This window comes from Muscardinus avellanarius, assembly GCF_963383645.1.
Source record: "Muscardinus avellanarius genome assembly, chromosome: 21".
Lineage (NCBI taxonomy): Eukaryota > Metazoa > Chordata > Mammalia > Rodentia > Gliridae > Muscardinus > Muscardinus avellanarius.
Genome location: NC_137807.1, coordinates 8,134,731 through 8,148,148, shown reverse-complemented (window position 1 = coordinate 8,148,148; position 13,418 = coordinate 8,134,731). Strand labels below are relative to the sequence as shown.

Sequence of the window (13,418 nt, the reverse complement as noted above, 5' to 3'; positions counted from 1 at the left end):
CTTGAGCCGCATCTGCTTGGGCCCAGGGACAGGGTGGGGTCAACGCCACGACCTGGGCCAGCGGTGGCCAGATGCGGCCCCTGGGTGAACGGAACCGGGCGGGCCCTGCAGCTGGAACGCAAGACCCGGCAGGCGGGAAGCCTCGTGTTTCTAGGAAAAAGAAGGGGCATCTCCGATGGGAGGGACGAGGAGGAGTGGGGGGGAAGGATGCCGGGCCATTCTGCATGGCGTTGGGGGCAGGATGAAGGGCGACGGGAGGGGAGGCCGAGAAAGGCAGAGCCCAGTCGCCAGGGCTTCCTTCCCTGCCCCAGGAGGCCTCCCCAGGCTGCCTGAGGCTGCCCAGGGTGGGCATGTCTGTGGGGACGGGGCCGCCCACACCCCAGCCCCCGCCAGCAGCGGCCACACCTGCAGTCTTCTCACAGAGGTTGGGAGAACTATTTTATTTTCTTTTTAATTTTAATTTTTGCGGTATTGGGGTTGGAACCCAGGGGTATTCTACCTCCAAGCTACACCCCCCAGCCCTATTTATTGTTTTTTGAAACAGGATCTCATTGGATTGCAAAGGGCCTCACTAAGTAGCTGGGGCTGTCCTCGAACTGAGATCCTCCTATCTCGGCCTCCCAAATGCTGGGATTATAAGCTTGTGCCAACACGCCCAGCTTTTATTTTGTAATAGGGATATATCTCCAGGGGCATTCTACCTCCGAGCTACACCCCCGGGACATTTATTTATTTATTTATTTATTTATTTATTTATTTATTGCGGTAATGGGGATGAAACCCAGGGGCATTCTACCTCTGAGCTATACTCTTAGCCCTATTTTTTATTCTTTATTTGGAAACAGAGTCTCACTGAGTTGCAAAGGGCCTCACTAAGTAGTCGCTGAGGCTGTCCGCAAACTGACAACTTCCTGTCTCAGCCTCCTAAGTACTGGGATGATGAGCGTGCCCCACCATGCCCGGCCCTTTTTCTTTTTTTTGTTTGGAAGCAGAGTCTCTCTAGTTGCTGAGAGTATCACTAAGTTGCTGAGGCTGGCCTTGAACCTGAGATCCTCCCACCCCAGCCTCCCAAGTACTGGCATTCCAGGTGTGGGGACAGGACCCTGCCATCAATGCCACAGTGTGGGCACCGGTCCTCAGGGAGACAAGTGCGCAGACTCCCACAGAGCCAAGTGACGTCCGTTCACCAGCAGGGACCCCCCAGATGAGACCACAGCATCCGGCACCCAGGGCCCCACTGACCACCCACAGCTATTGTCTCAGGACCGTATGCGGGGAGGGGGGGCCTCCGCCCTTCTGGAATGTTCCCTCTCGGGCCGCTGACGTTGCCCGCCCCCAGCCCAGGCGCTCACGTAAATGCCGAGCCGGAGCGCGGGGACGGCGGGCGCCTCGCACAGGGACAGCAGCAGCAGCAGCAGGGCCGTGAGCAGCTCCATCAGGTAGAAGAGGTGATTGTGTGCGAAGAGGTAGGCGGCCAGCGCTTTGGTGTCCTTGGGGTGGGTGAAGAACTTGTCGTTGTCCTCGCCTTCCTGGAGAGACGGGAGGGCTGAGGGCGCCGGCCCCGAGGTGCCAGGGCCGGGGCTGGCGGCGGGAGGTGGGGAGAGGCGGCGGCGCACAAAGCTCAATTCTAAGCCGGGCGTGCTGGCGCATGTAATCCCAGCATCCGGGAGGCCGAGACAGGAGGATCGCGGTTCGCGGACATCCTCAGCTACTTAGCGAGGCCCTCGGCAACTCAGTGAGACCCGGCTTCAAAATAAAGAATAAAAAGTATGGCTGGGGGTGTAGCTCGGAGGTAGAATGCCCTGGGCTCTATCCCCAGTACTGAGAAAAACAAAGCTAAATTCTTTCGTGTTTTCCTGGTACTAAGGAGTGAATCCAGAGACATTTTACCTCCGAGCTATACTCTCAGCCACCCTCTTTTTAAAAATTTGAAGCAGGGTCTCAGTAGGCTGCTGGGAGCCTTGCTAAGTTGCTGAGGCTGTCCTCGAACTGTGAGCCTTCTGTCTCAGCCTCCCAAGTACTGGAATCGCAGGCAGGCGCCACTGCGGCCAGCTGAAAACGCTCAATTTCCCATTTTGTTGTAGTTGTTCTCTGCGGTGCTGGGGATCGGGCCCGGGGATATTCTACCTCCAAGCCACCATGCCCGGCTTGGCGCTCAGCAACTTAGCTAGACACTGTGTCAAAGTAAAAAAAGAGAACGCCGGGCCTGGTGGTACGTGCTTCTAATCAACCCACGTACTTGGGAGACTGAAACAGGATGACTGCGGTTCGCGGACAGCCTCAGCTACTTAGCGAGGTCCTCGACAACTCAGTGAGACCCGGTTTCAAAATAAAGAATAAAAAAACAGGGCTGGGGATGGGTGGAGCTCAGAGGTAGAATGCTCCTGGGTTCTATCCCCAGCACCACAATAAGAAAATAAATAGCCGGGCGTGGTGGCGCACGCTTGTAATCCCGCGCTTGGGAGGCGGAGACAGGAGGATCGCACAGGTTCGAAGCCAGCCTCTCTGGCTTAAGAGACCCTGTTTCCAAATAAAAATATAAAATAGGTCTGGGAGTGTAGCCCGGAGGTAGAAGGGCTTCCAGAAACCCCAGTACCATAAATAAATAAATAAATAAATAAATAAATAAATAAATAAATAAATAAATAAAAACTGGGCATGGTGGCACAGGCCTGTAATCCCAGTAACCAAGGAGGCTGAGACAGGAAGATCGCAGGTTCAAGGCCAGTCTCAGCAACTTAAAAACTAAAACAGGGCTAGAGGTAGAGTGTCCCTGGGTTCAAGCCCCAGTAGAGTGCACACGCGCGCGCACACACACGGAAAAATAAATAAAGATTAAAAATAAATAAAAAATAAAAAAGAGAGCAGGCTGGGGATGTGACCCAGCAGTAGACTGTTTCTGAGTTCAAAACCCAGTGCCTAAATAAATAAATATATAAATATAGCTGAATAAATACCCAACAGATATCTGAATTTTTTTTATTTTTATTTTTTTGCGGGTCTGAGGATGGAACCCAGGGGCATTCTACCTCTGAGCCACACCCCCGCCCTATTTTTATTCTTTATTTTGAAACAGGGTCTCACTGAGTTGTGGACACCTCACTAAGCCGAGGCTGGCTGCAAACCTGCGATCTTCCCGTCCCAGCCTCCCAAGTACTAATACCGCCACACCCGGTTTTTATTTTTTATTTTGAAACAGGGTCTCGCGCTCATGTTTCCCACAAGACCCACACAGATTACTGTCCTGTCTTCAAATGAGAGCCTAAAGCTGGGCATGGCGGCACAGACCTGAAATCCAGTACTCAGGAGGCTGAGACGGGAGGCTGAGACAGGTCTGAGGACAGCCTCAGCAATTTAGTGAAACTCTCAGCAACCTTGAAGATATGCCCTTGGGTTCAATCCCCAGTACCACAAAGAGAGAGAGAGAGGCAGAGAAAGACTAATTGGAAGTGAGCAGGGTCAGGAACCCCAACTTCTCCCAGAGCCCCAACTATCCCGCCCGCCCCCAGGTGCGGGGAACAGTCGGGTGCTGACCAGAGACACTCACCTGGAGGTAGATCGCCGCTTCTTGATAATTCATCTCCCAGTTGTGTCCCGTGGGGCTGGCGGGGGGGCTCTCGACCCCAGAGACCGAACTGGGGGCCCGGGCATCGTTGACGGCATGGTTCTCCCCATCTGCGTTGGAAGGAGAGGCGTCAGCTTACAACCCGGCTCCGGAGGTCAGAGCGCGGGGCCGTCAGCCCGCCCCATCCACAGAGCCCATCCGCTGCCAGGGCTGCCCCGTCCCGGGTGCCAGCGGCAGCAAGAATGAGCGTGCGCAGAGAATAAATACCCAACAGATATCTGAATTTTTTTTATTTTTATTTTTTTTGCGGGTCTGAGGATGGAACCCAGGGGCATTCTACCTCTGAGCCACACCCCCGCCCTATTTTTATTCTTTATTTTGAAACAGGGTTAAACGAGAACGCAAGGACAGTGGTTTTTTTGTTTGTTTGTTGTGGTTCTGGGGACCAGAAACAGGGCAGTCTACCTCCAAGCTACCCCCAGTCCTTTTCATACTTAGTTACTTACTTACTTATTTATTTATTCATTCATTTATTTATTTATTTATTTGTAGTACTGGGGATGAAACCCAGGGCATTCTACCTCCAAGCTACACCCCCCTGCCCTATTTTTTATTCTTTATTTTGAAATAGAGTCTCGCTAAGTTGCAGAGGGCCTAAGTAGCTGAGGCTGGCCTCCAACAGCGATCCTCCTATTTCAGCCTCCCAAGTACTGGGATTACAAGCGTGCACCACCATGCCAAGCTCGCGCAAGCGTGTGCTCGCCCTCTCTCTCCCTCTCCCTCTCTCTCTCTCTTTCTCTCATTACTGGGATGGAAGCCAGGGGCTTTCTACCTCTGGGCTATATTCCAGACCTATTTTATACTTTATTTGGAAACAGGGTCTCACTAAGATGCTGAGAGCCTAAGTAGCTGAGGCTGGCTTCGAACCTGTGCGATCCTCCTGTCTCAGCCTCCTAAGCGTGGGGATTGCAAGCGTGCGCCACCACGCCCAGCCTGTGTGTGTGTGTGTGTGTGTGTGTGTGTGTGTACGTGTACAGGGAATTGAACCCAGGGACATTCTACCTCCGAGCTACACCCCCTGCCCTATTTTTTATTCTTTATTTTGAAACAGAGTCTCACTGAGTTGCGGAGGGCCTCACTAAGTAGCTGAGGGTTTGTCTGAGAACTGCGATCCTCCTGTCTCAGCCTCCCAAATGCTGGGATTACAAGCTTGCACCACCACACCCGGCTTCCTTTTTCTTCTTTTTAAGGACAGGGCTTGGCCCTGGGGCAGGGCTTTCCCTCCATGATCCTCCCGCTGACACAGCACCACCACCACCACCACCGCCCCGTGCCCTGCCTGCCCTGTGAGCCTGGGCAGGATGCCCGCTCCCTCCCCTCCTCCACACTGGCTGTGGCTCAAGCACCTCTGGCCCCGGGCAGGTGACCAGGCCTGGCAGAGTCCCCAGCTGTCCTGGAACACAGGCTCTGGCTCAGGTCTGGGTGCCGGCCGGGGAGGGCCGAGCTTGGCACACTTCCTGGGCAACTCGGGAGGGGCTCTCCCCCCGTGGCTGCCTGAGGAGGAAGTCAAGAGGGAAGGGCAGCAAGGAGATAAGCCTGGGCACCCCGGGACCCTCGGCTTCCCAGAGCGAGCCGAGCTGAGAGGGCTCCGGCCGGGCTGCTCAGGACAGACGTCAAGACCCTCCTGAGACCTTTGATAAACGGGGACACCAGGAAAGGGCTCTTCACCTGTTAACTGACTGAGAAAATGTGACTCAGGGACGAAAGCGTGGCCTCCCCAGAACCCCACTCCGCACGATCGCCTGTCAGGAGGTACAGTCAAGTCCTTGGATACTGAGATTTGCAGAGGCAGCAGGAGGCAGATGGGTCAGGCTCACGATCACGCAGCAAGGGCAGGAGGACGGTGGGGTCATGGGGCTGTGGGATCAGAGGGGCTTCCCGACCCGGGACTGCCAGGCGAGGGCGACTGGGTCTGGCCATCGCCAAACCTTTCCTAACCCCTGTTCTGAGTTATACTGAAGTGAATTGTATTGTCTTTTTTTGTGGTGCTGGAGGTTGAATCCAGGAGCGTTCTACCTCTGAGCTACACCCCCAGCCCTTTTTATTTATTTGTTTAGAATCAGGGTTTCACTAGGTTGCTAGGAGTCTTGCGAAGTTGCAGAGGCTGGCCTTGAACCCGCGATCCTCCTGTCTCAGCTTCCCAAGTAGTGGAATTACAGACTTATGCCACCATGCCTGGCTCTTCCTGTCTATTTTTAAAAACAACTTGTACTAAGTTATAGGGGCAAACAAGAACATGCACTTTTTTTTGTGTGTGTGCGGTACTGGGGATGGAACCCAGGGGCATTTGACCTCTGAGCTACACCCCCAGCCCTAATTTTTATTCTTTATTTTGAAACAGGTTCTCACTAAATTGCAAAGGGCCTCACTAAGTAGCTGAGGCTGACTTTGAACCTGTGCGATCCTCCTGTCTCAGCCTCCTGAATGCTGGGATTACAAGCGCGTGCCACCATGCCAGACTACATTTAACCTTTTTAGAAAGGCCAAACTTTCCCCAAATGCCAAATATTTTCCAAAATAACTATAACAATTTAGTTACATTCACACAAGGTGAAAGTAGTATTATTCCACCAACTTTGTTCATCTCTTCAAAGCTATTTTGCATTTCTATATAAATTTTAGAATAGTCACTTTCTTTTTTTTTTCAGTACCAGGACTTGAATCCAGGGGCATTCTACCTTTGAGCTATACCCCCAGCCCTATTTTTTATTCTTTATTTTGAAAGAGGGTCTCACTAAATTGAAGAGGGCCTCACTAGTTGGCTGGCTGAGGCTGGCCGCAAACCTGCAATCCTCCTGTCTCAGCTTCCAAGTACTGGGATTACAAGTATGCATCACCATGCCCAGCTTAGAATAGTCAGTTTTTATAAAAATAAAAATAAATACCTGCTGGGATTTTTGACTGAGATTGTGTTGAGTTTACTGAGGAGATCTAACATCTTCATACATCCATGAACATGGTATACCTCTCAATTTCTATAGAGCTTTCATTTTTCTCAGCAATGTCATAGGTTTTGGTGTATAAATCTTACACATTTTTTGTTGTGGTGGTGATGGTTGTTAGATTTGTCACCGAGTATTTCATACTTTTGTTGTTACTAAAAATGAAGTTGCTCCTTAAAATTACAATGGTTTAGCCGGGCATGGTGGCGCATGTTTGTAATCCCAGCACTTGGGAGGCTGAGACAGGAGGATCATGGTTCAAAGCCAGCCTCAGGTACTTAGTGTGGCTTGGAGGTTGAATGCCCCTGGGTTACATCCCCAGACCCACAAAAATAAATAAATTAATTAATTAAAATAAATTTAAAAACAAGGTGCCAGCACTTGCAGGCTCTGTGCCATGTGCCTGTGCTTATTAAACTCTGTCATTCTCACCATAATCCCATGGGGAATGTGATACTGTTCATTCTTTCTCTCTTTCTTTCTTTCTTTCATGCTGGGGATTGAACCCAGGGACATTCTACCTCTGAAATATACCCATAGCCCTTTTAAACTTTTATTGTTGTTTTTGCGGTACTGGTGATTGAACTCAGGGCCATTCTGCCTCCAAGCTACACCCCCAGACCTGCTTTTTATTCTTTATTTGGGAACAGGGTCTCACTAAGTTGCAGAGGGCCTCACTAAGTAGCTGAGGCTGGCTGCAAACTGTGATACCCTATCTCAGCCTCCCAAGTACTGGTATTACAAGCATGCACTTTTTTTTTTTTTTTGAGACAAGTTCTTGCTAAATTGCTGAGAATCTCACAGCTGAGGCTGGACTAGAACCTGCAATCCTCCTGCCTCAGCCTCCCGAGTACTGAGATTACAGGTGTGCAGCGCTGCATCCAGCTTCCTTTGGCCAATTCTGCTGTACAAGGAGTTTAAGGGAAGTGTGTGAGCTCACACGCCGGCCTTGCTGCTGGGAGGGGGCACTGGCATCTTTGTTAGTACACGCGGGAACCTCTCCAGCTTCCCGATTAACCGTGCCCCACAAGTCTAGGTAGAAGCAAGTCGGCTTCTGCTACCGTCACCCATGACAACACCGCAAGGAGGTATTCTGAGCGCCGGACGCTAGTGTGAGCACTTTATAGACACTGAATAGTTCACCTTCAAGACAAACCAACGAGGCGGGCACCGCTAGAACCCCATTTTACAAAAGACGCGAGGGAGGCAGGCGTGGGGGGCCATGCCCAGGGTCTCACCCATCTAGAAAGCGACAGGCCAGAGGATGGAGGTCTGAGCTCGGAACCGCTGTGCTGAGCGGCTGAGTGTTCCTTCAAGCCACTCTGCAATCCGTCCAGGGCGAGCAAAGTCCAAGGATGAGAGCCAGCCTTTAGGAACTCTGGCCACAGGGGCCTCGTGCTGGGCTTCCCTGTTCTCGCAAGCTGCTTCCATGTTGTCTTGCGAACACGTCAGTCCTTGGTTGTAGAGTTGGAGAAGGAATGCTCTAGGTGGACAGCCCGGAGGCCTGGGACCCAGACCCACCTTCGTACCTGGCTGGTCCCTCCTCTACCTGGCATCACATCCCCTCCCTGACCCTCAGGTTCCCCATCTCTGAAAGACAGCAATGAAGCCGGGCGTGGCGGCGCACGCTTGTCATCCCAGCATTCGGGAGGCTGAGACCGGAGGATCGCGGTTCGCGGACAGCCTCGGCTACTTAGTGAGGCCCTCCGCAACTCAGTGAGACCCTGTTTCAAAATAAAGAATAAAAAATTGGGCAGGGGGTGTAGCTCGGAGGTCAAATGCCTCTGGGTTCCAGCCCCAGCCCCACAAAAATAAATAAATAAATAAATAAATAAATAAATAATAAAAGGCATGAATGAGGAGGTCTTTAAGACCTTTGTCCAAGAGGGCAGTAACACTAATACTCGGGAGGCTGGGACAGGAGGGTCACAGGTTCGAGGCCAGCCTCAGCAGCTGTCCGTGCAGGGTCACCGTCGGGCACCGTCTTCTGACTGACAGTGCACAGGTGCAAGGCAGGTTTAGCAACTGTGACCCCGAATCAGAGAACAAGGGATGAGCACTTGTGTACTCGGCCTGCAGGTGCTAAACAGAACGGCTGCATCAAAGCTGAGACTCGGACTGAAGGGGCTCAGGGGAAGCACATCCCCCCCGGTGGACACAGAACAGCCTTCCAGGTGCTGCCAGTGCCCGGACCTTGCAGTCACATGTCCTTGACCATCACACGTTGGATATGTGCATCGAATTATCATATACAGCCGGGCGCGGTGGGCACGCTTGTCATCCCCACGCTTGGGAGGCGGAGACAGGAGGATCGCGCAGGTTCGAAGCCAGCCTCGCTGGCTTAACAGACCCTGTTTCCAAACAAAAATATAAAAAATAGGTCTGGGAGTGTATCCCAGAGGTAGAAGGGTTTCCAGGAACCCCAGTACCACCAAAGAAAGAAAGAAAAAAAATCATATACAAATATGTACAAATAGCATACGTCACTTTTTTTTTTTAAATTGGTACAGAGGATCGAACTCCGGGTCATTCTACCTCTGAGCTATACCTCCAGCCCTAATTTTTATTATTTATTTTGAAACATGGTCTGAGTTGCAGAGGGCCTCTCTAAGTAGCTGAAGCTGGCTGCGAACCTGCAATCCTCCTGTCTCAGCCTCCCAAGCAGTACTGGGATTGGAGGTGTGTGCCACCATGCCTGGTTTATCTGTCAATTTTTAGAAAGCTCACTTCTCCCTGGCTCCTTCTCTAAGCCATGGCCTGCACCATGAGAGATCGTGTGTGTGTGTGTGTGTGTGTGTGTGTGTGTGTGTGTGTGAACTTTTAAATTTGGTATTTTAATATTGTAAAAAAAAAAAAAAAAGTCAGGCGTGATAGTGCACAATCGTCATCCCAGTAGCTGGGAAGCTGAAACAGGAGGATCTCAGGTTCGCAGCCAGCCTTAGCTACTTAGTGAGGCCCCCTGCAATTTAGTAAAACCGTTTCAAAAGTAAACAACAACAACAAAAAAAAATAGGGCTGGGGTGTAGCTCTGAGGTCGAATGTCCCTGGGTTCCATCCCCCATACAACAACAAAAAAACAACTAGGGCCAGCCAGGCATGGTGGCACAGGCCTGTAATCCCAGTACTTGGGAGGCTGAGACAGGAGGATCGCAGGCTCAAGGCCAGCCTCAGCAATTTAATGAGCTGATGTTTCAAAATGAAAAGAACTGAGCTGGGCGTGGTGGCGCAGGCTTGTCATCCCCGCGCTTGGGAGGCTGAGACAGGAGGATCGCGCAGGTTCGAAGCCAGCCTCAGCTACTTAGCGAGGCTCTCAGCAACTTAGTGAGACCCTGTTTCCAAATAAAATATAAAACAGGTCTGGGAGTATAGCCCGGAGGTAGAAAAGCCTCTGGGTTCCACCCTCAGTACCACCAAAAATAAATAAATAAATAAATATAAAAAATAAAAAGAACTGAGGGTATAGCTTGGAGGTAGAACGCCCCTAGGTTCAATCCCTAGTACCAAAAGAGTACTAGGGGCACGATCTCTGTATTTTTAAAGATCATTCTGCTAAAGAATGCCCGTAGAGGGACTATTTTGTAGGAGGGTAATTTGTGGTAAAGCCTTTAAGAAGAAAAGCACGCTGTAAAAGCTACAAGGAGAGAAGAGAGAGCCCCCCCTCCTCGCCCGCTGTTCTGGACGGCTGACCATTCAGCCTGGCGCCTGAGGAAAGGGCGCGGCCGCCGGCTGGTGCGCGGCTGTCACGCAGGGACGCGGGGTCAGGGCTGAAAGGCCCTGGGTCACCTGGGCGGCGGAGGGGCTTTTCAACAAAGCCACAGGTGTCCTGGAAAAGCCTCCTTGGGCCCAGGCCTGGGCGGCTGGTGGCACATTTAGAGATTAGAGAAAGGGCGAGCGGGCGGGCCTTCCCGCTCCTTTCATGCCCAGACTGTGGAGCAGCCGCGTCCAAAAGCACTTTTTGTGCCCTGTGGCGCAGAGCCGGCCACCGCGGGTCCCTGCTGTCTGCTTCTGCACAGAGGGGTGGGAGAGCCCCAGCTCCCCACTGCCTATTGTCGGGGTACACGGTGTGCTCAAAGGCTCAGCAGCTTCCGAAGGTGGGGGGGGGGCTTAAGGCCAGGGCAGAGGAGCCGGGAAGAGGGGCGCAGAGCGGGCCACGGTGGCGCCGGGTCCCCGCGAGCCAGTGTGAGTTAAAAGGGCGTACAGGGCCTGATGGTGGGGCTCTGCTTTTGGGGGGAACTGATCCCAGGCTGCCCGGCCCGCATAAAGCGGGAAGTAAGCGGGTGGGCAGGGTTCCCTGGCAGGGGACACGAACACCAGCTCCACGCAAATGATGGCGCTGACCCCACACGGCCCCTGTGCCGTCCTGGACGCTGGCCGGGAACGGCCCCTCCATCACCATTAACCCTGTGGCCTCTGACTTTGGCCTCCTCCTTGCCTGGAGCGGGGGTACATCTTCCGGGTGAATCGAACAGTGAGGACCAGGGCACGCTGCGGGGTTCCAGCTGGAGGGGCTGGGACGACCTCATCCCGGGGCGCTCGGGGGCCCGGGCTTCCACCGCTTCCCGCAGGAGGGTGACAGCCAGGCCCTGCCTCTGCATTCCTGCCTGGCCTGGGAGGCGGCTGAGCGGCTCTCACGCGAGCGTCTGCACTCTGTGGCCTTCAGAGGCCGCGGGAGGCTGAGCATCTGAGCAGATGCGTTCTTGGCAAACAGGAAGATGGCATTCTGAGCCTCTGGGGAAAGTTCCAAGGCGGGAAACAGCGTGTTCTGCACTTTCGGTGCCCTGGGCAGGGAGCTCTCTTGTGAGACGGGGCCCAAAGAACAGGCCTGCAGACCTTGGCCACTGGAGATTTCTGCGCCTGCCCCAACCCCTGAATTTCCCTCCCCAACACAGGCAGTGAGCCCCAGGGAGGTGAACTTGAAGTCACTGGGGGCCGGGGGACAAGGAACCGGAGGAAACCGCTTTGCTGACAGGCTGCAGGCTACACAACCACTGCTCAAAATGGCTGGGGGCCCAGGAGAGGCCGGCGCACGCAGGACGCAGACAGGGCAGGCTGACCTGTTTACACAGATGGCCTCGCTCCTCCACGCTGATGTAACAGGCCCGCCGCCCCTGCAAACAGCTGGCTGCTTTGCATGCAGCCTCTGAAATGACCCTGCAGGGAATCCAGGGTTTCCGTTTGCTGGAGCCCAGCGTGGAGCAGCATCCTGGTGCTGCTGGGTAAATGGAAACAGTTTCCATATGCCGGCCATAAAGCACCGGGGAGGGGGGAAGCCTCGAGAGGGAGGGAGGGAGGGAGGGAGGGAGGGAGGGAAAGACGGCTGGGCAGGGAGGGCCTCCCATCCCGCCCTCCCTGCAGGTGCAGGGTGAGCTTGGGCTGGGGAATCTACCATGGGGGTCTGCTTTGGGACCTGGGGAGATAGGTCACTTTGAATAAAAGGCCACTCTGGGGAGGCAGCTCTGATCAGAAAGAATCCAGGAGCAAACGGGCAGAACAGTCGATCTCTCAGATCCTGAGGCCCATTCCTATGGTCCCTCCCTTCCATCTTGAGTTCTTAAGGGCTCACAGCCGCCCGCATTCTCCTCTCCCTGTCCCTTTTGTGCGTGCGTGCGTGCGTGCGTGTGTGCGTGGTGCTGGGGATGAAACCCAGAGGCAGTCACAAGCCTAAGCAAGGCAAGCGCTCTAGCACCCCCGGAGCCCCAAGCCTTCCTAAACAAACACCCGCTCGCACACGCGCAGCCTCTTGGAGATAAATGTAGCCCTGGACGCCCCGGTTCGCCCTGCCGAGCCCTCCCTGTCCTGCCTGCTCGTGATCTTCCTCCCCAGAGCCCCGGTTTCTTCACTCGTAAACTGGGACCGGTGCCAGCTCCGCTCCGGGCGCTGCAAAAACCATTGTGCACACCCACAAAGCATACTCAGAGCCCTCCGGAAACCAGTGCCCACCAGAATGCCAACGAGCAACTGCCCAACCCCTGGCCAGTTGTCGCGGGCGGCCCCACTCCATGGGAAAAGGTTTGGGGAGGGGAGAAAAGAAGCCGGGCTGGCTGCAGAGCTTTCGGGGGCAAAGTGCGCCATGATGCCTCTGCGCCGGCTGGCGCTTCAAAGCCCCAGACGGGAGCCGGGCACCAGACGCGGCAGAGAAAACCAGCAGAACGCACGTTCCCCTCCGCGCAGGCCTTCTCTTTCTGAGGCTGCAAGATGGAGCGGAGAGCGGACCCACATTTTCAGTGCACACGCCCAGAAAAGCCCGGGCAGCCATGCCAACCCGGCACAGCGAGCTTGCCGCTCGGTCCTCCTCCGCATGGCCGGCATAAGCTAAATCCTGTCCTGCAGAAGGCTGACACCGAGGAGAGAGAGAGCTGCCGGTAACGGGGCTCAGGTGCAATTCCAGAAAGGACTCCGGCCTGGGCGAATGCCCTGCGCCACGCCGGCTCTGTTCTGAGCCATGTGACAGGGACTCGGGTGGCTGAGGTCAGAGGGAATGGTCCCTGGGGCCAGGCCCGGGCACTTCGCAGGGAAAGGGCCAGAGGGCTGCGGGCAGCGGCTATAAACAGAGGAAGCAGGAAGGCGGGCGTGGGCCGGCAACAAAGAAGTGCGCAGGCGGGGAGTGCTAGGAAACCAGGGCACAGGGCCGCCGCAGTGCCTGCCCCAGGCGGCCACAGGGCCAGGGAACCCTGGAGGTGGCAGACAGGACCTTGACCGTCTTCTTTGGGGTTTTTAGTTTTTTGCAATATGGAGACTGAACCAGGGATGCTCTACCACTGTGTGTGTGTGTGTGTGTGTGTGTGTGTGTGTGTGTGTGTGTACTGGTGATTTAAAAGAGGCATTTTTCCTCTGAGCTACATCTTCAGCCA

General features: G+C 54.1%; 1 protein-coding gene across 1 annotated transcript in view; it reads right to left on the bottom strand.

Annotated features, from left to right (window-relative positions):
• The window catches only part of TPCN1 (two pore segment channel 1), a gene marked incomplete at its 3' end in the record, with an annotated part of 67,854 nt that overhangs the window by 27,462 nt on the left and 26,974 nt on the right, over positions 1-13,418 (bottom strand). The window contains exons 3-4 of the mRNA XM_080717966.1: positions 3,548-3,675; positions 1,353-1,529 (exon numbers count right to left, since the gene is read on the bottom strand). Coding sequence (XP_080574092.1) covers positions 1,353-1,529; positions 3,548-3,675 — 305 coding nt within the window. The remainder of the gene's footprint in view (positions 1-1,352; positions 1,530-3,547; positions 3,676-13,418) is intronic.